General features: G+C 32.7%; 1 protein-coding gene and 1 pseudogene across 8 annotated transcripts in view; one reads left to right on the top strand and one right to left on the bottom strand.

Moving 5' to 3' along the window:
* Nucleotides 1–23,498, bottom strand: part of Nox4 (NADPH oxidase 4) — a 271,262-nt gene that overhangs the window by 187,157 nt on the left and 60,607 nt on the right. For all 8 annotated transcript variants that reach the window (XM_078046845.1, XM_078046846.1, XM_078046848.1 and 5 more), the window contains 3 exons: nt 8,524–8,740; nt 6,432–6,596; nt 6,227–6,289 (listed from right to left, as the gene is read on the bottom strand). In XM_078046845.1, the coding sequence (XP_077902971.1) occupies nt 6,227–6,289; nt 6,432–6,596; nt 8,524–8,740 (445 nt within the window). The remainder of the gene's footprint in view (nt 1–6,226; nt 6,290–6,431; nt 6,597–8,523; nt 8,741–23,498) is intronic.
* On the top strand, nt 13,358–22,181 carry LOC101964068 (dnaJ homolog subfamily A member 1 pseudogene; annotated as a pseudogene).

Genomic DNA, 23,498 nt, shown 5'->3' on the forward strand with positions numbered 1-23,498 from the left:
ATTCCAACCACAGTAAATGCACTGAAATAAATCCTCCCTCTCAAAACAATTAAACAAAAACAGAACAATCCCACATTACCAAAGCATAGAATAGTGCACAATGTTATCAGTGTTCAGGTTCTTTATTGTTGTTGTTGCTACTACTATTATTATTATTGGAGTTTTATGATTATATAGTAGTTGGGCTCATACTGGTTAGGGGAATCATCCAACAACAAAATAAAGTGATTTTAAATATTCATGCCCCAAATGTCAGTGCATTTAAATACATGGAAACTGATTTGGGTTCATGATCCTTCCTTTTTTCTTCCTCTTTATATTCCTGTCTTCCCACTACTCTTACCTTCTCCTTGAAATAATACATACCACGCCATGAAAAACGGGTACCAACAAAGTTTGCTATATCCAGCAAACCTAAACTTCAGAATTAAATATGAATTAAAACATTTCCATGATACACAAAAATTACCACAATTTATAATACTAAGCTAGCACTACAAAACATACTCTAAAATATTCCATACAGAAGAAATGAAAAACAAATACCAGAAGCTGGGTATGGTGGCACACACCTGTAATACCAGAGGCCCAGGAGGCTAAGGCAAGAGACTTTCAATTTCAAGGTCAGTCTCAGAAACCTAGTGGGAACCTCAGCAAGTCAGCAAGACCCTTGCTCAATTTTTTTTAAAAAATGAAAAGGACTGGGGATGTAGCTCTGTGGTAAAACACTCATGCATTCAATAACTAGTACCAAATAAATAAATAAACATCAGAGCCAAGATAAGAATGAATCTCACTAGAAGAATAGTCAAAGAATAATCAAGTCTGAATTAAATAAATCAAAATGTCAGGAAAAAAAATCATCTTTCTATAATAAAACTAAATGTAAAAGGTTTAAACTCCCCAACTAAAGCAGATTGGCAGAACAGATTAAAACACAGACCAAACATAGGTTGTTTCATAAGAGAGTCATCTTATAGGGAGACATCTATAGGCTATTGAGAAATGATGAAAAGCTATACTGTGTAAAGGGAGACTGAAAGTAAGCAAGGGTATCTATTTGCATAGCTGACAAAGATGCCTTCAACACAACATAAATCAGAAGAGACACAGAAGGCCATGCCACACTGGTTAAGGAACTCATCCAACAACAAGATAAAATGAATTTAAATATTCATGCCCCAAATGTCAGTGCACTTAGACAGTATAAAACAAATCTGTATAAAACAAATCTTACTCAAGAGAAGAATCAAATAACCCCCAATACAATGATACTGGTTGATTTTAACACACCTCCCTGACCAATAGATAGGTCACTCAAGTATAAACAAGGTAAGATTTCAGAAATAAAATGTAATATTAATCAAATGGACCTAACAGAACTCTATAAAATATTTGATTCATTAACAACCGAATTCACTTTCTTCTCTGGTGCACATGGAACCTTCTCTACAATAGACAATATTTTAGGACACAAAACAAGTCTTAGCAAATACAAAACAAAAAAAGAGATAATTTCTTGTATCATATTAGATCATAATGCAATGAAATTAGAAATCAATAACAAGATTAAAAAATAGAAACCATTTTAACACCTGAGATTATGTATAAAATTTTGAGTGAGGATCATACCAGAAATCAGAGAAATAAAAAATACTTAGAAACAAATGAGAATAGAGATACAATATATCAAAATCTCTGTGACAATCTGAAGGCAGTTCTAAGAGGAAAGGTTTAGATTTGAGTGTCTATATATATATTTTTTTAAAACAGAAATATCCAAAATAATCCAATATTATAATTTAAAGACCCTAGAACTGGAAGAAAAAACTAATTACAAAATTAGTAAAGGACAAGAAAAAATTATGATTTAAGCTAAAATTAATTAAATTAATAACAAAGAAACAAGACAAAAAGAATTAATACAACAAAGAGGTGGTTCATTGAAAAGATAAAAAGGACTGATGAACATTTAGCCAATCTAACCAAAAGAGTCGATCCACATCAACAAAATTACAGATAAAAAAGTAGATATCACCAGAGACACTTTGGAAATACAAAGAATTATTAGAAACTATTTTAAAAATTTAAACTATATAAACTGTAAAATCTACCAAATACTGACAAATTTCTTGACATACACAAACCACTCAAATTGAATCATGAGAATAGAGAAAACCTTAGCAGATCAACATCAAGCAATAGGTTTAAACAATAATAAAAAGCCTTCAAAGAAACACCAAAGATGAATGGATTCTTAGCCAACTTATACCAGACCTTTAAGAACTAATGCTGAGTATTCTCAAATTTTCCCCTGGAACAAAAAGGGAGAGAACACTGCCAAATTTATTCTATTTAGCCAATATTACTCTGATACCAAACCAGACAATGACATCAAGGAAAGAAAACCACACACTAATATCCCTGATGAACAAAGATGCAAAAATCCTTAATAAAATGTTAGCCTGCTGCATTCAAAAATGCATTAAAAGGATAGTACACCATGGTCAACGAATTTCATCCTAGGGGTACAGAGTTGATTGAACATATGTAAGTCAAAAAATATAATTCACCACAAAATAGAGTTAAAAACAAGAATCTTATGATCATCTCAATAGATGCAGAAAAAGCCACTGACAAAATCCACCACCAATGTATGTTAAAAACGCTGGAGAAACAAGCAATAGCAAGAACTTACCCGTACTTTATAAACTTACTTTACTTTATAAAGATATATACAACCAACTGAAGATGACATCATACTGAAGGGTGAAAAACTGAAAGCATTTCATTATAATCAGGAATAAGACAAGGATGTCAACTCTCAACAACTCATATTCAGCATAGTTCTTGAAATTCCTGGTAGAATAATCTAGCAATAGAAGGAATTTAAGAGATATAAATAGGAAAAAAAGAAGTCAAATTATCTCTGCATGCTGATGACATGATCATATATTTAGAAAACCCAAAAAAACTCTCAGAAGACTTCTAAAACTGATAAACAAATTCAGCAAAGTAGCAGGATAAAAGGTCAACATACAATAAAAAATATATTTCCTATACTCCAATAATGAAGCTGCTGAGACAGAAATCAGGTTAAGTATTCTTTTCACAGTAAACTTGAAAGAAAATTGGAAGAAAAAAATCTAACAAAGCAAGTGAAAGATCTCTACAATGAAAACTACAGTATATTTTTTAAAATATTAATTGAAGAAGACTTTAAAAGATGAAAGGAATTCCCGTGTTCTTGGATAGCCAGATTTAATATTGTCCAAATGCCTATACTACCAAAAGCAATATACAAATTTGATGCAATTCCCATCAAAATATCAATGGCATTCTTCATAAAACTAGAAAAATAGTCCTAAAATTAATTTGAAAGAATAAGAAACCCAGAATAGCTAAAGCAATCCTCAGCAAGAATAATGATGCAACAGGTATCACAATAAATGATCTCAAATTATACAACAGACCTATAGTAAAAAAAAAAAAATAACAAAAAAAAAACAGCCCAATAATGGCATCAAAATAGTCATAAAGACAAATGGAATAGAATAGAAGAGCAGGTAGAAAAAGCCTACAGAATGGCAGAAAATCTTTGCCAGTTACTCCTCTGTTGGGGGATTAATATTCAGAATATATAAAGACTTCCCTCCCTTCCAAAAAAAAAAAAAATCAAAAAGAAAACAAACCAATACCCTAGTCAATAAATGGGCAATAAAACAAGCTGGACATTTCTCAAGATAAGAAATACAAATGGTTAACAATATGTGAAAAATATTCAACATCCCTAGCAATCAGAAAAATACAACTCAAAACAATATTGAGATTCCTTCTCACTCCAGCTAGAATATCAAATATCAAGAATACAAATAACAATAAATGCTGGTAAATATGTGGAAGAAAAGGCACAATCATACACTGTTAATGGATCTGCAAATTGTCAGATACTTTGGAAAGCAGCATGGAGATTCCTCAAGAAACTAGAAATGGAACACAGTATAACCCAGCTATCCCACCCCTTAGTATTTTCCAAAAGGATGAATATCATAATACTTACTGATACACAATCATCAATGTTTATAACAGTAAAATTCACAATATTCATGCTTGGAAAGTTAAGGTTTTCTCTCATGTATGGAAATTAGAGTAAAATAAGGAAAAAAGGTATGAGGGAGGATCCCATGAAATGGAAGGAATATTAGTGATTGTGAGAAAGGGAATTGAAGATTCCCTATGAGGAAGGGTATAGGAAAAGGGAGGAACTGCAGAATGAAACAGACCAAATTATGTTTGTATATATGAATATGTGTATAAAGGTAATTAAGGTCATACATATATATTAATATATGTATAAAAGTGAAGTCCACTTTTATGTATATCTATAAAGCACAACTTTAAAAATAAATAAATACAAAGAAGATAAGTAGAATAGAGGAAGTGAAATGGGGGAAGGTATAAAGAGGAAGTATTGGGTCCTGAAATGGAGCAAATTATATTCCATGCAGGTATGGTTATGTCAGAATGAACCCACTATTATGTATAAGTATTATATGATAATGAAAACACTCTTAAAAAGTATAATTTCAGAAGTGAATAAAATGATTCAAATTGAAAGAAGATATTCTATATTATCAAAGTTAATAGTAATATAATTACAAAGTACTGGGCAGCAGTCATGTAACTAAGGTTGTATACCTGTTATTTTATTGGAAAGTACCACTAGCACTATTTTGCAGACCAAGAAATTGAAACTTAGGGAAGTCAGGAGATACACTCACAACATACAGATCTAATAAATAACAGCTGAATTCTAAAGTTCTGTGCCCTTTATACAAACACACAATTTCATTTAATTTGACATATAATTTGGTCTCCCTTCTTCAGTTCTCTCTTATCTTCAGTTTCATTTCTTCTATCTGTCCCTTACATTCCCCTCAACCCCTCTAATTTCCCTCCCATTTTGTTTCAAGCCAGTGACAAGGCTGTCATAGATCTTACCACAATTTCATTTTTAAAAGCTGGGCAGCCCACATTAGGAACCTGCATAAAGTCCTTAAGGTTGTACACTCCACTCCTTTTGTGTTTCTCATTTTGCCTCATGAAAGAGGCTGGGCTAACAGAAGAAGGGTGGACCTAGAGGTCTCTACTCAATGTGTACTATAGGTAAGAAATTCTTTGATTTTCTGTGTTGAGAGAGCATAAAAGTTTTCAGTGGTAGTGTATACCAAAAAGAAACATATATTCTATGTGTTTGTCGATGGGTACATTGTATCTTCCTGTATACACTATTCTACTTTTGAGCATGTTGGAAATTATTTTATAAAATAAATTAAAGTCTCCCTTGTCTGTACTTGCCATTCAGCAATTACATTCTTTGCTTATCCCATGTTTACTATTTCATGCTCTGGTAAGGAAATAATTTCAAAATAAATCTCAACACAAGGAAAGGTCAATTTCTGAAAAAAAATTATCATTATAAGATTATGTCAACTTAAATAAAGACAAATTTACTTAGACATTTTCTTCTTTTTTTCATTCTTATCTTCTTTGTATGATACCAATTTCATGTTTATGGGACACATGAATGCAGAGAAAGGGAAATGTCTTATATCTGTCAGAAATAACACATGATTCAGATGAAACTCCAGATGGAAGTTCTGTTAGTGAGATGTATTCAACAATCCCCTTGCAGCCGGTATGTAAAAGAATAACCCTCTGTCACAGGCACATCCAAGAGGAGCAATGGACACGGCCCTGCTCCTTGGCTTCCAATGTTGTATCCTAAAGTCTCCAAGATCCCAATTTTATAATCCATGTGGGCAATGCTGCCTTGATTTTCTGATTCTCATATCCTTAATCTTATTTTCTAATTCCTCTGCTTCAATTCAGAGTATCCTCTTTTTCCACCTATCTAAAGAAAACTGTATTTTATTTTCAAAAATACTTCATAAAAGGGAAAGTGAAAATATTTCAGAAATTTTCTGTTTTGAATGAACAATCTTTAATATATTTGAAGTACTTTACTTATCAAACTGTAAACTGTCAGAAAGTAATAAACAACCACATAGGTTCTGAATGGATGCATTTCTTTGTAAAAATATAGTTTACTGAAACATTAAGAATATCATAAAAGCTTTGAATAATTTTTTGAATGAAGTTAAAAACGCACATAAAAATCCACTGCACTCTAAAATTTTTAAAAATCAAGAAACAAGTGTCTTACCATTGTGAGAGTAAATGGATGGTTTTCCAATGCAGATACACTGGGACAGTGAAGAATAATATACTGAAAAAGCAACAAACAGATTGATTTTAAATTACTAAAAAAGAAATTCAACTATCCCAATAAAGCTATGTGTACTATTTTTTTATATTTTTTATAATTAAGAAATTAAGGGTGTTTTTAAAGTTGTTGACCATTGACTCACCTGACCAGGTCTTGCTTTAAAATTTTCTTTGACCATTCGGATCTCCATGACATCTGATGGATGACTAATGACTGAGATGATGGTGACTGGCTTATTGCTCCGGATACACCGATAAAGTCTTTCTGCACAGTACAGGCACAAAGGTCCAGAAATCCAAAGCCAAGTCTAAAGGAGAATTTTCAAAAATATATTTCAAAACACTCGAATTGTAAGTATGTATATTCTGCCTGTATGCTTATTTTATACATTATGATAATAATATTTCAGCTTGTATTTTAAATAATAAAATACAAATAAAAATGAGTCCAAAATAATAGATGCTCATTCATTCAAAAAAATAAAAACAGAATGCAAAATAAAATACTGTTGAGACCCAACCTCAAGCCCACATCCCAGGTATAACCATCATTCATTCTTTCTTACATCTATGTGTGTAAACAAAAATATAATGTATATACACAATTTGTCTCTGTAGAAGAAAATAAAAGCAAACTGAAACCTCAGATTTATCTAAGGGTGGTTTTAGGGGGAAAAATAAAAGCATCAGTACAATGTGTAGTAAAAAGATAATCCATGCGGGGCTGTGGTCATTGCTCAGCAGTAGAACACTCGTGCTCGCCTAGCACATGCGAAGCGCTGGGTTCAGTCCTCAGCACCACATTTAAGTAAATAAATAAAATAAAGATATTGTATCCAAATAAAACTAAAAAACAATATTTAAAAAAGATAATGCCCTAGATATTTTATTGCATATTGTGTATATGTATAAAATGCACATATACACAATGCATACACATATTATATGCACATACATCTTTTAAAAATGAAACATTCCAGGCATGTTATTTACAATTTACTTCTAAATATTATGAGCAGATAATAATACTTATATAAAAACTGTGACAATTTAAAACTGGGAATTACCGTCCATGGGGCCAATGTTTCCTTTACAACAGCACACTATATCTCTCTCACCTCTTTGAAGCCTCTAACTAAATCTTACTTTAATGGTCATTTCTTAAATCTGATTTACATAGTTGATCCAGGACTCCCCCCTTCCATGAAGCTAGTGTGGGCCTCTTTTTTATAAGTTTAGCCTCACACTGTATGAAGAAAAGACATGGAAGGGCAAGTTCTGCAAGGTAGCAACCTTGAAACTTTGAAACAATTACCCTTGAAGCACCAGGTTCTGCATAAGCAAAGTGGCAGTCCTCATACCTGCCCTGTCCAATACACAGCATTTTGTGAAGCTCAGAAAACTTATGGAAATAATAAATCTGATAGATATCTAGAGGATTATTACTAATGAAACCACAAAACTAACACATTTATTCAAAAATCTTCTACAAATTCTAGTTTTTGACTTCTAATTCTTCTTTTTGTAAAGTAAAATTTGACATCAGTATTCCCTACCTTCATTCAGAACAGATAGAGCCAGGGTGGAATTTATATGTGGATAGTTCCCACAGCTACAAGGAAAGATTAGGGCCCTCACTAAACTCTTAGCTAAGTACTTGGAGAAGTTTTCCAAGACCAAGCATTTGGTCAAAGAACTAAGTTTACATACTACCTCTACTATTTACTGTCTTAGAGGCTTTGATCAAGATATTTTTTGCATTTTAAGTACAATTTCTTCATTAGAAAATTGAGGATAACAGTAATTGCTTCTAATAGTCATTTTAAATATTAAAAAAATATATTAATACAGAACATTTCAGCACAGTGCCTAGAATATAAAGCATTCAATAAATCAATTATACTATTTGTCATTGATGATATTGTGTATAAATATTACAATATAATAAAATACAATGAAATAATAATTAGTAGTATATAATTGTCTTAATACTGTTTTTATTATTCAGCCAGCACTTCTCAGTATGCAAAGATCATAAAATTAATAAGCAGAAATTCTGTATAATTTCAAATATCATGTCTTTTGCCTTGGATTACCAGATACTGTGATGTAATAATAGGTATTCTGAAACATCTTATGCATAAATGCACAGTGTCAAACTATGTTTAAATGTGATGTTGATCAATTGAATGGAGACATAGACTTTGCAGAGATTAAACATACAATTAATCTAACCTGGGGAAAATTAGCTTGGAACTTGGGTTCTTCCACACAAATCTTCACAAATGTTTTCCCGTTAAGCTCTTCTGGTTTTGAAAATCCTCCAGGAAATGGTTCATGAAAATGTTCTGATACATATTCCAGTGAGGAAATATCCTGATAGCGTGTTTTGTTAAGATTGATGCATCCAGGAGGATGGGTATCCAAATTAATTTGATACTTCAACAGTCCTCTAAAATTAAATTAGAAACACATAGGGAGAGGCAGGGAGGGAGGGAGGAAGAGAAAAATTGAAATCAAGGGCTGTAATAAAGGAAAATAATCACTTTTTCTTGCTAAATTTACATAGCATTACCTGAAAAGTGTTCCCTTGTGTCATATTTAGGATAAATCAAAAAGTGTTTAAAATTTTAATAACTTAATTGCTAAGGGTCTAAACAAAATCTTTTTTACTTCCAAACAAATGCAATAAATACATTGTAGGGAAGAACACTTGCAATCTTTCAAAGTATTTTTAAATTTGACAGTCTTTATTTCAAATCTATTATGCATTTGTGAAATCATATACAAGTTTTCACTTCAATGAACACTGCAGTGATGACTACTTTGCAATCTCCAAACATAAAGAAAAAATACAGGGATCATATTTGATTTGGCTAAGACTGAATAAAACATGCCTTACTGAAGTACAGGAAATGTTAAACAAAAATAACAGGAACCGTAAGCTTGTGTGTTCTATGTTCAGAAAATAATTTATACTCAGCAACCAACCCCCAAATCTGTTTTTTTTTTCAATCTCTTCACAAACACAACCACATAAAAAGCTCAGAAGAATGAATCTGGTAGGAGAGATCACATCTTAAAATCTTGTTCTTTTTGTTTCATATTTTAGGACATTCTAAATTCTATGTTCTACATTTCTTGTCACTGTTGCCTAAGAAAACAATGAAGAAAAAAGATTTAGAAAAACATTAAAAATTTTGTATTATACTTTATTTTTTAAAGGGTACCAAAAGTACATTTATTTCCAAAGTTATTCTTCCCTAATTGGCTAAAAATGTGTTAATTTCAGGTTACCTTTCATGTTCCAAATAATCAATTTTGATAGCTTAAGAAAAATTGAAGTGTCACAGAACTATACTAACTTTACAAAGACAATATTTTATGCTGGAAAGGATGTGAGGAAAAAGAAACTTTTATACTTTTTGGTATAACCACAATGAAAATCAGTATAGGGGTTTCTCTAAGGACTAAGAATGGAACAACCATATGACCCAAGTGTACCTCCCCTCAGCATTTTGTCCTGAAGAATTAAGGTCATAATAATGCATATTATTTATAGCAGCTCAATAGCCAAATTATAGAACCAGCCTATGTAACAGATGAATGAATAAAGAAAATGTATATATAAACAATGGGTTTTACTCAGCTTAAAGAAGAATGAAAATTATGTCATTTGCAGGAAAACAGATGGAACTTGAGAACATTGTGTTAAATGCAATAGGCTAAATTCAGAAAGTCAAGGGTCATATATTTTCTTCATACGTGTAATGGAAGAAAAGGGTAAGGTAGGGGTCTCATGAAAATAGATGAGAGACCAGAAGAGTAGAGAAAGAGTACCAGAAGGAGGAACAAGTGAAAAAGGAGAGGTACTTGCAAATGAAAATGACTAAATTATATTATTATATTGCATGCACGTATAAATATGTAACAATGAATCTCAGTAGTATGTATCATTATAATGAACCAATAACTTTTTAAAAACTGATACATTTTTTTAATCAAAAGTTAAGAGCATAAACAGTAAAACCATTAGATTGAATATATGATGGTTCGAAGGCAAATGCCAAGGCAGTGCTGGCATCCACCATCTGTCCAGTCTGATCACCCCCCTTTTACCCTTTTGATCACAGTAAGTTCCCTTTCTCTAGTTATTTTTATTTCACTCTGTTCCTTGAAACTAGTCATCGTAAAATCATAAGAAAGTATTTAGTGCATTCGTGAAAGGCATCTAATTACTGGGCTGGATTATATGGCATTCATAGGAGACCACACATACAGATAACAACTTTTAAAGAAATAGAGCAGACACAGCCTAGGTATTGAATAAATTAATAGAAATTAAATCTGAGCCAATATTTTTGTCATTAGTCATTCACAGCATTCTATTTATAGAATAAAATTATGTATTACACTTGGACAACCCATTCATTTGATTCAGTTTCCATTACAACTAATGATTTATCCAAACATGTTGTTCCCACTGGTCATCCCAATGGTAAATGGCTGACAAGTAACTCTGTCAAAAATTTGATTCATGCTACTGCCCATAAGTTGAACAAACACTGATGTGATATACATAGCACTGTTCTAGGTGCTAGAGTTCAACAAGGACTGAATTCTACTCCCTAACCCTCCAGAAACTTAAAATCTACTTTGTAAGATATCTTAGAAGAAGATAAACTTAAGTCAAACCACAGATAATAATTATTATAGACTCTTAATAATAGTTTCATAAGCTATGGTAGACTCCAGGTCCAGGACAAAAAGAAATTTTATTCGTATTTCATATAATTCTTGAAAAAATATATGAACTTGAAATATTATTCTAATTTTACAAATTAAAAAATTATTTTAACTATTACCCTACTGTTACATAGCTGTGTGTGTGTTTGTGATAAATAACAGAACTAAGATTTGAACCAAGCTCACTCAAATTCTATATTCTTCTCCTCTCATAATACAGCACTTTAGGTCACTGGATCCTCACAACCTACTACTGAAAAAGGTAGGAAGAAGGAAGATTAATACTTATTAACAAAGGAGCATGTTTATAATTTTTTAATTAACAAAGAAGCATGTTGATAATTTTTTAAACATCTTTTTTCATTAAATAAACCTCAAAACAAAATAATCATACTAGGCAAGTATTTTTCCATTAAAAACATGAAAAAACCCAAGGCTTTTATTCAGATAAAGTAACTAGGTGGTAGTAAAAGTATGGGTTTTAGAAATCAAGTTGCTCTCACCACATGAAAAGCATGTCAGTGGCTTAAGAAATGGATGTCAAAGATGTTCAAAATGAAAAAAATCCTTTGAAATAAGGCTAGCTCTGTTTCTGTCTCCCCCACCCCGTGTGTGTGTGTGTGTGTGTGTGTGTGTGTGTGTGTGTGTGTGTGAGAGAGAGAGAGAGAGAGAGAGAGAGAGAGAGAGAGTGTTTGCACACATGCATGCACATGCATGCTGGAAAGGAGTAGCTTATACTTCAGGGTCTTAATTTCAGACACAAGAATGCTGTTAATCTCTCCTCCCAAGTACTAACAATATTCAAGTGACATAACCATACCATGTTCAAGGTCCTCAGAATGGTGGTATTGCTGCTATAAATTATACCTCTTAAGTCAATAAAATAAATACTGCTGCTGTTGTTGGCATATAATATCCTAAAATTCCCTTTAATTTTGAGAGTTTTTTTGTTATTTTTAAGCTATGTTCAAGAAAAATAACAGAAGCTATCTCTAAAAAATTTTTTTTAATTTTTCTTATTTTATCTGAATTGGTATTTTTGTCATCACAAAAGTGTGAAAAATAAAGGCAAATAATGAAAAATAGCATTCATAAAAAAAATCCAGTAGAAAATCTCAAGTTTATTGTGCTGTAATTTGTAGTGAAGATACTGAAAGTTTCACTAGGGAGGGGCCTAGCAGGTTCTGAACTCAGCACTCAAAGGACAGATGCTGAGCATGCCAGACAGGTGTTGGTTGCTTCCAGGAGCATTTACACAAACTTATATCAAGTGTCTGTGGTAAAGAACGGTGGCTCCATCCTACTATGAGTGAACATGTCTAGAGCGGTTAGTAATCTGCCCAAAACAACACTGCTAGTGGCAGAGCTGAGACAGAAAACCCAGGCAGTCTGCTTCCAAAATCTGAATCGTGCTCCTTCTGCTATACCAAGCCTCCTCCCCTTGCAGAACATCCACTGTATTTTATGAAAAAAAACGTGAAACTGAAGAATAATAAATGCATTGATCAAAATTTTATAGCTCTACTTGCTTCCAGGTTTTAAAAAAGGAAGCAACATATTTGTAACAAACCAATAATTTTACGTGTCATTTTTCAAGTTCAACTGAATGCCAAACTTCATTTATTACTAGTTAAAAACAAAAAGTGTCCATTTCTTTGTCACCAGTATAAAATTTCTTAGAAGTCTTAGAATATTTATTCTTAGAATAAAAATTCCATTAAAAACATATTATAATAGACATTAAAACAATCTTTCTGAAGAATTTTATATAGGAATGTAAACCCAATATTAGGAATATTCAAATTGATGGATAAAATCAGATACTATTTCTAAAAGGCTGCTCAAACTTTAGGGTCTTCACCCTGACAATATTTGTGAAAATTTGAGGTATTTATGTAGTTTTTACTATTGTTTTGAATCTCCAATACATTTATCTAATTCAGCAGATATAACATGCATGTTTTCTCAAATACAATAGAGCCCACTTAAGTAGCCTGAAGCTTATCTGTCACTTAATTCTGACCCTGCATTTTGCCCTATATCACCACCAAGATATACAACTGCGTAATTTAGTGCCAGACTCTCCCATAAAACTTTCTGTGATGGTGAAAAGGAAAAATTCTGAACTGTCAGTAGTTACATGTGGCTATTAAGTGATCAAAAATGTAGCTTGTACAACTGAAATTTTTAATAGTTCAATTAATTTAATGGAATATCTATAACATGGATCTAATGAATATAATCAAACATGAAAGCAACAAGAATACAAAAGCAAATGATTAATGATATATGGACATATGTAGACATCCTAAGAATAGTAAAGATGAGTGATGAACTGGTAATTGAAGAATGTACAGAGTCCAACAATTACAGGATAATGACATTCTAGTGTGAGGAAGCAGGCGGCACAAAGTCACATGTTTTTTTCCCATTATTAATAGAAGAGACCATGTCTTATGCATTTATGCCTCAAATATTCATATTCTACCAAACCCCACTATTCCTTCAGCAAGTTTCTTGTATTTAATATATTTCTTAGGCCTTTCTTATGCATTGATTTTAAAAGCAAGCAATTACCTCATAATTTGTTTTAATAAGGCATGCACATTTAGGAATCAAAATAGGAAAAATTCTTATATGTATTGTTATAGCTTTCATAAATAAATGATCAGTAATTTAAAACAAAAAAAGAGAAAAGGGTAAAGATGCTAGTGAAAGATAAACCCAAAACCTGGCCAGATAAAGACAGTGACATTGTGAGAAACTGAGGAGGGGAGGCAAGGAAAAAAGTGCTTCTTCTTATTTTATGTTCCAATGTATTATGATCTAAAAGAGAAATTCAGAAATAATTGTGGAATGTCTGGTACTCTTCCATTATGAGAAATAAAGGATTTTATAATCCTTTATGTGTATCCATCAAAATACATGACTGTGAATGCTATTGCTTTTGTGCTCACAGGGTCTGCTTTCAACATTCAACAGTGTTTCAAAAGGTAGAGTTTTGTCTTTTGGGTTTTGTTCCTTTTTTCCCTTAAGGGGCATTAGAGTTATCCTATTTGGGGATTTTTGTTTGTATGTATTGTTTTTGTTGTTTGTTTGTTTGATTGCCTCACTGTCCAAAGGTCATATAAAATAACATAGTATATTGAATGAATACTGCATATAAATTAGAATTACTTTATGGCAAAAGTTAAATATTAGAAAATACCATGCTGCCAAAAGGACAATCATGAAAATCATTCCTACCTTAACTTCATGTGAAGAATCTATAATGAATGCAGCATCATTTAGGTGACCTTTATGTGTTTGGTGATTTGCACCCTTTTTAAATAGGAGAGCAAAATTACTTTCCCTTAGGAACATACTTTTTTTCTTAGTATTCTATAACAATATATATATATATATAGTAAAAATATAACTTCCTGAGAATTATTTTTGCTAAGTTTAAACTACAAAACAACAATAACAAAAATATCAAAAAATTGCATCATAAAATAAAACCAAATTCTCTACTTTAAAATGTATCACAACTCTCCAGTTTATCTGGAAACCACTTGAATGTTTTCTTGTGAAAGTGAAGGGTTTGTCCTGTTTCAATGCTATTTATCTGGTACTTAACACAGTGCCTATAACCTACAGCAACTAAATAGTCATTGAACAAACAGGTGACTAGGAATGTATAAACAACTTCTTGGTGTTATTGTTGTTGAAACACATGATTGAGTAGTAGTCATCGGGTTTTAACAAAAACTCATTTTAAACTCATTTTCTACCTTCAAAAAATGTCTAGATTTTAGTAAATGGTATTTAGTAAAATAAACCATGTAAGTTCAGGAAGATTACACAGTCTGCAACTTACATTATTCCTCTTCACTAGTTAGTATTGCTAAATCCAACCTGAAAGAAATCTCTGCCATGCCCCAAGCCAAACCTACCCTAAGCAAACAGTTGTCATGATATTCAGATATTCAAAGCTTATTGTTAGGAGCATCCTAAGTTAGGGATACAGTCTCAGCAGTCCTGAACCTCTGAGTACCCAATCAACTTAATCTTTACTCCTTTCCCCACTTTGGCCCTGCAGGGTCCCTTGCCTATGACACCTGAGAGTCATGTAGCTCAACCACAGAAGGAACTTTGTCTGTCTCTTATTGGTGAGACTGTCTAAGCTTAAAAGAGAGGGCTGGCTCATGAATTTGTGATCTGTGCAACTCCACAAAATCTTGCTCTTAGCAAAACCAGGTCATTGCTTCAGTGCTCCAGTTATTTCCACTCCAAGTGAGTAATAATTTTTGATCAAGAAGCCCTGCATTTTTATTGTGCCATAGACTCTGCAAATTAAACAGCTGGTTTTGTCACGATCTCTATGCAGCTGACAAATCTAAATCCCAGAGTGTAAGAAATTAGAATCAAAAATTCTAATGCTGGGTACATCATTTTACTGTTTCCTCAGTGAAAGAGAGAGATAATGTCATCCTCCCTACTTCACAGATATGTTAAGAAAATGGCTTTGACCGCTCATGAAGAAAAATATTAGTAACCAACCATTATTTCTTAGTATTCCTTTACTGGCTTGTTTTACTAAAATGGCAATGGGGTATAAAATAATTATTTCACATTTCACAAAAATACTAATGTGGGCTGGGGTTGTGGCTCAGTGGTAAGACGCTTGCACCACACACATGAGGCACTGGGTTCGATTCTCAGCACCACATATAAATATGAACAAAATAAAGGTCCATCAACAACTAAAAAGATTTTTTTAAACACTAATGTAGTGACAATATTTCTTAAATTACATGAACTTTTGTTGTTTCTCCTTCCTTCTCAGCATTCTCACCCTGTAAGTCCAGTCAGAAAGATATTTTTATATCTCACTCCCGAGAAAAATTGAGATGAAAATTCTGTTAAAAAAAAATTACTTGATCTGAAGCTTGACACTTCCAACCCCCAAAGGGTGAAAAACAAAACCCATAGCTGTTAAGATAAAAAAATTCATTAATACATGTAGTTTACAGTATAAAAGACTCCGTGTATATGAAAATGCTCTAAATATACTATTTCTATCTATCCACCACACACACACACACACACACACACACACACACACACACACACACAAACCATGAAACTATAAAGCCTTATTATGGAAGAATATAGCACATTCCCTCAATCCTCAAAACCATTTGGTTTATAGGATAAAATATCAACAAATGTAAATAAACCATAAATCTTTACTCTGTAATTATTATACAAAACATCAACTTTTTAATAAAGTAAAAATCTTATGAATAGGAAATGAGAAGAGCCTACAGAATGGGAAAAAAATCTTTGCTAGCTACTCTTCTGGATTATGTCTAGAATACACAAAGAACTCAAAAACTTTTATCATTACAAAACCAAATCAACCAATCAACAAATGGGCAAATGAACTAACAAACACTTCTCAAAAGAAAAAATACAAATGATCAACTAACCCATGAAAAATTTTTCAACATTTTCAGTAATTAGGGAAATGCAAAATGAAACAACTGCTTGATGCCCTAAATTACAGATTTCACGTCATTCCAGTCAAAATGGCAGTTACCAATAATAATAAATTCTGGAGAGGATGTGGGGAGAAAAGAACACTTTTACACTGTTGGGGAGATTGTAAATTAGTACAATCACTATGGGAATCACTATGAGATTTCTCAAAAGACTAAGCATGGAAGCACCATATGATATTGTTGTCTAACTCCTCAGTGTTTAACCTAAAGAATTAAAGTCAGCATACTACAGTGATCCATGAATCCTATTTCTTTTCTTTTAGAATTTAGGGAGTTAGGTGGTTTTGTTCACTATATTTAAGGTCAAGACAGCAATATGTATGGAAGGGGATGATCAAGGTAATCGACAAATTTGCAAGTTTACTTGGGACTCTCTATTTACTGTGGAATTCCACTATCAAATTCATCCCTCATATTGGGATACTAACTTCCTGGGTCACCTAACATTATAGGCAATTCATTAATAGGTATGCGTGGTCCAAAAAGGCTAAAATATTTCTGAGCTGAACACCTCCAAAGCTAGATTTCAACCAGAGACCTATATTATCTTTACACATTTCATATCTCTTGCTTAAATTTATTCAAGGTTTAAAACATTGGATTGTAGCAGGGAATAAAAAACAAGGGAGTGGTTAAAGACATTTTTTTTAATCCATGTATATAATGTGCTTTTCCTATATTGTGAATAATGTCTTTTCCCTTTGCCTTTCTTATTTTGTTTTATGTGTGTGTGTGTATAAATTTTTTATTTTAGTTGTAGATGGACATAATACATTTGTTTATTTACTTTGTTATGTGGTGCTGGGGATGGAACCCAAAGCCTCATGTGTGCTAGGCAAGCACTCTACCACTGAGCCACAACCCAGCCCTCTTTTTTGTTTTTTTTAATTTAATCTCTTTACAAAGACATACTGTAGAAGTACAAATCCTCACAAAAGTTCTCTTCTACAGCATTTTTATCAACTTTGGTCTATAGCCTAACTTCTTTCTCTGTTATTTTCAGGTAATTTGAAAGAAATTTAAAAATTAAGGTATTCCATAAACATAATTTTATTCTTAAGTTAATACAAAGTTATTACACTTATTATCATATGCCATAACATTTTGTAAAATATTTTTAAAGCAGTACAAAAAAAAAGGCATTTTATTCTAAATCTGCTTTCTGGGAGCACCAAATTCAAAACCTTTGAATCTATCTAACTTGAACCAAAATTAAATTTATTACTTAAAATATTCAAAGATGCACATGTATACTTATTTACTTAAAGAGATAAATCAAAAAGATGTCCTAGATTTTCACATTACATTAAAATATTTCATTCACAGGTGAAGACACTTTCTAAATAAATAAACAAATAAATAACTTATGAAAAGGGTAAAGATGAATGCATAGATTCTGGGGCCAGATCTCCTATGATCACTACTAGCATTCTTTAAGCACTAGCTGATTGGCCTGGGACAGTCATTTAATTTACCTTGTACATCTCATTTCTCTATCTGTAAAATGGAAATAACACCACTTACTTTCCAGTGCTGTGCATATTTAAAAACAAAAACAAAAAACTAGTCTGTGCTCATATAATATATGCATAAATGTTAAGTTCCTAGTACATATTAAATGCTATCTAAACCTTGGGAATGATTATGAGGAGTTTCATTACTGTCCTTTAAATAATAGCACAATTGTTAAGTTGGTCATATAAATTTCTTCCAGTAGAATTTGTGGGAGAATAAAACCACCCCTGTGTTTTTTATTCCTCCCTACAGTGCAGTGTTTTTAACCTTGAATAAATTTAAGTAAGAGATATGAAATGTGTAAAGGTATTATAGGTCTCTGGTTAAAATCTAGCATTGGAAGTATTAAGCCTTTTAGGACCATACACACCTATGGGATTCCAATGAAAACTGGGGAACCCTTCTTATACAAAATGCATGTATTTGCCTCAAAACTAAATACACATGTAAAGACATATATATTCATAGTTTGTATGTGTGATTCAGGAATTCAAGGATCCTCTGGATCCATTCAATAATTCCTAGGAATTATGAATCCAAGTTAAGAATCCTTTCTGAATAATAATAATAATAATAATAATAATAATAATAAAGAATCCTTTCTGTATGGAAAAAGTGGAATTTTTAATACAATTTTTAATACAAATAATAGGCATCATACTGATAAGTCATTAGATCCATTAAAAAAAATAGGCATCTAACCTGGGTACAGTGGCACACACATGTAATCCCAGGGGCTCCAGAGGCTGAGGCAGGGAGATCACAAGTTCAAAGTCAGCCTCAGTAACTTATCAAGGCCCTATGCAATTTAGCAAGACCCTGCCTTAAAATAAAAAAGGACTGGAGATATGTGCACCTGGTCAAAAAAAAAATGACATTTAGATCTAGGAAATATCAGAATAAAAATATCAGAATAAAAATAATGATGTTTTGGGGTCAAATCACCTATAAGAATGACAGAATTCACAAAAGATTTAGACACTATCATAAATATCCAAATTCTCAACCTTCTACCTAAGATGGTTGTGGACATCTACTTACAATCTCGAAGGCGGGCCAAAGCTAAGCAATATCAGAATTATTACTTTTGGTTTCTAGTTCCTAAGTACCCATGCAGAGGCCCTGTTTGAGCAAAGGAATCCTTTTGTGATTCTGATGCAAGGTGGACATTAGAACTTTTGAGGAACTTTCCCCAATTACTAGGAACAGGTAGAATGACCATATTGCCTGCTTTATCCACAATCCCTGTTTAATTATTAGTAGAATCCCCTTTTCATTATTCTCAAAAGTGCCTAGTCTGAGCATGTGCTGCACACCTTTAACCCTAGCAACTCAGGAGACTGGTGGGTGGATTGCAAGTTTGAGTATAGCCTTAGTAATTTAATAAGACCCTTTTTAAAATAAAAAATGAACAAAAAAGAAAAGAAAAGGCTGGGATGTGGCTTGGTGGTAGACTACCCCTGGATTTAATCCCCTATACTGAATAATTAGTTAATTAATTAATTCAATTTTAAAAATTCCTTGTTCAGAGAATAAATTACATAGTCACTGCTAATCTAGAGGCAATGAAAGGGAAACTGAAGAGGAATTAAAGGAAAGTAAAAGTTTTCTCCCTCAGAGTTAGAGAAGGACTAGTTAATATACAACCTCTGGGACTGACTTTCTCTGGATGCTATCCAAGTTCCCATTTAATTTTCTAAGAGCAAGTACCTCCCACCAACAGAAAACTACAAAGCCTGTCGTTCTTCCCCATCAGTGTGGGTGAAGAGAGGCCTCAGTGAAAATGGCTTCTAGAAGAGAATACACTGGACTTGCCACAAATTTTAACCCATACATATTAGGCATAAAGGCTTTTATCCTCTAAAAGAATGTCCTTAATTTCCTCTTCCTGAGGGCATAATAGATGCAGAAAACTTCAAATCAACACAATAAACATATCATTACAAATATTTGTCCAGCCCTGATTCATTTCTTGAGCCTAAACAGTGAAGCTGACACTGCCTTTGGTTCATTAAAGTCATGGTTGACAAAGGTTCCCCATGTTTTAAAGAGTATTTATAGAAACAGAGAAAACTATTTCTTTAAATTCCCTAGAAAATATATTTTAAGTGGGCTGTAAATCATGCTCTATGATTAATCCTTGCCAACAAATAGTCCCCACCGGCAGATAACTGTTTAAAAGAAAAATTCAAGCGTCAATCATATATTAAACAATAGTCAGAGGAGTCTTAGCTGGCAAAGAATATTATTTGCACTGTAAATTTGCTCTTATTGGCACCCATTCCTTTGAGGAGGACCTTCCCCTCTATCTTAATCAGAATCTATTCCTTTGAGGAGGAACTTCCCCTCTATCTTAACCAGAATTATCACACTATAAACTGTCTCTCATTTAAATACAAAATACAATCAGTGTCCACCCAACATTCCCATATTAAAACCAGTAGGAGGGCTGACTCTGGCAAGATTGCAGAGGCTCAGGTGCCAAATCCCATTTACAATGCAACCTCCTCATGTCTTTCAAAAGGAGCAGGGTTAGGCTCTTAAACTCAGACTCTGTGACATTCTAATTTATTTTCCATATCCCTTCTATCAGTAAGTGAGAATAGAAGTATGTCTCTCCTTTTGATGTTTTTCAAATGAAAAAGAGAAAACAAAACAAAACAAAAACAACCACCTTCCAGTTCCCTCCACATCTGGAAAGAGAGAATAATTTTGACTAGTTTTTTTTTCCCCAAAATATCTTTTGAATTAAAATATCTTTAATAAAACACAACAATAACAACTTCTTAGAAAAATGTATTAAGATTAGAAAAAAAAATTCCCCTGGAGAAGGCTTCTTTTACAAGTTCCAGAATAAATATTTGTTGCTAGAATGAATTTTAGAGTCTTTGCAATGTTATAAATATCATGGCCCTTTTAAGGAATATTCTTTTGATATGTTAAGCAGTTTTCACTGTTATATAGTTACCAAATTACTTAGCCTATAAGAAACTCGAGGCTCTTCAAAAGTGCTGTGACTCTGTGTAACTTTCCAGAACGCTCAGTGAGAGGTGGAGGAGCAGTAGCTGCCCAAGTTTCACACTATTACATGCTCTTTCCCGCTTCAGCACACTGACCTCAGCCCACTCACTGGCTGTAGAAAAGGGTGAAAGAAACCACTTACTATGATGTTTTGGGGTCAAATCCAATGCCACTCAGGCATAATTGAAAAAGGCTTAGAGGAAACTGGCTTTGAAGTATCATCATGACAAGAATACAAATGAAGAAGAGAAATTTAAACAGATTTCTCAAGCTTAAAGTCCTCTCTGATGTCAAGGAAAGGGCATTATATGACACAGAAGAACAGGCAATTAAGAAGGGTGGAGCAGGTAGCAGTATAGGCTCTCCTATGGACATCTTTGATGTTTTTGGAGGAAGAAGAAGGATGCAGAGAGAAAGAAGAAAAAATGTTGTGCATAAGCTCTTGGTAATGTGAGAAGATGTACATAGTGGTGAAAAAAGAAAACTGGCTCTGCAAAAGAATGTACTTTGTGACAAATGTTAAGGCTGAAGTGATAAAGAAAGGAGCAGGAGATTGCTTCCCCACTTCCCAAGTACTGGAATGCAAATATGAGTTCATTAGATAGGACCTGGAATGGTTCAGCAAATTCAGTCTGTATATATGGAGTGCTGGGGGCCAAGGGAAAAGGATCAGTCTTAAAGATGGAGGTAAACACTGTAATAGAAGGTAGTTGGAGAGAATAAGATTGTAGAAGTTCATGTTGACAAAGGCATGAAAGATGGACAGAAGATTACATTCTATAGTGAAGGAGACTAAGAGCCAAGACTGGAGCCAGGAGATATTATCATTATGTCAGATCAGAAGGACTGTGCTGTTTTTACATAAGACTTTTTTTTTTTTCTTTTGCATCTATGTGGATATACAGCTGGTTGAAGAAGCATTATGTGGCTTCCAAAAGCCAAATATCTACTCTCGATAATGGAACCATGGTAAACATCTCTCACCAGGCTAGAATGGCAAGCAAATCTCTTAATGGGGCCAGTGGAAAAAACTTACTACAGGCATTTTATATCAGTAGTGAATGAGTGAAATATTATAATCATAATATGCTCACTATTTGCTACTGTTTGTTTTAATATTTAATTACAGTAGTGTTTGCTACTGTTTGTTTTAATATTTAATTACAGTAGTGTTTCAAAAGTTAAATGAAGAATAAATGCAAATATAAAAATCACTGGCTTTGCCCTGTATATATGATGACTTCAATACAAGAAGTTGCGAGAAGTTTTTTGTTTTTTTAATACCTGTAAAAACTACTTTTAAAAATGTTCCCCTAGCATCTGATAGGCCATAACTTATAATTGATTTCAGCTGTGTACATGGACAAACTCAGACTGATTGTGGTGTTGATTTCAGTGTATGACCCTTCCTTGTTAAGGTGTTGAAATTAAAACTCTTTTAACTGGTGTGAGAAAGAGTGTGAGTGAGAAACAGAGTTGTGACCTTGAAATAGTTGAAAAATAAAATTATTCATTACTAAACAACAAAAAAAGAAAAGACATTTTTGGGCAGTTAATTGTGACATTTCTTCCCTGTATATTCATCAGTACTGGTAGTAGTATGATTTTTCTAAAATTTATTTCATATGTCTATATTTTCCCTTTCATACTACCTTTCTTTGTTCAAACTTAAAAAAGATGATTTTATTTGTCTCACTTAATAGATAAGAAAAAGAAAAGTAAAATTATCTGCCAAAGATTTTCAGTTATTAAGTGATGCAATTTGTCACCACCATGTTATTCTGATATCTTGCAAAGGAAAATTATTTTGAAATTCATTTGAGCACTGAAAAAAATCTGAATTTAGTGTATATGAAGTGTAGCTTTTTAGAGTGGCACACAATAGGCTTGCTTATAAATGATGAAAATAATCTAAAATAAAGGTAATAAGAATGAAAACTAGATTAAAATAAGGACACAGATGATCATGAAAAATAGCCGGGTCCTGAATAACACTGATGGAGCATTTTCAGTGAGGAAAGTGAGGCTTCCCTTAGCCAATATCATCTCACACACACTAAGATTCTTGTCAGTGCTTAATTTGGTTTCCATTTGAAAAAAAAAAAAATATAGAGAGAGAAGCTATGCAAAATGAAGTCCAGCATAATTTAAAGTTAGAATTTTGGGGTTTTGAAATTGGATGTCTGAGTTAAAATCCAAGATTTTCAACTTACTAGCTGTGTCCTTCAGATAACGCTCTCTCTCACTGGCCTTGTTCTCTCATTGGGATAATGATAATAATAACAATAAATACAGGGTTGCTGGGAAAGTTTAATGAGATAAAGCATTAATAAGGTAAAAGATAAGCATTCCACAAATATTAACTGTTAATATATCCAAAGG

Source organism: Ictidomys tridecemlineatus, chromosome 4, assembly GCF_052094955.1.
Source record: "Ictidomys tridecemlineatus isolate mIctTri1 chromosome 4, mIctTri1.hap1, whole genome shotgun sequence".
In the NCBI taxonomy this organism is placed as follows: Eukaryota; Metazoa; Chordata; class Mammalia; order Rodentia; family Sciuridae; genus Ictidomys; species Ictidomys tridecemlineatus.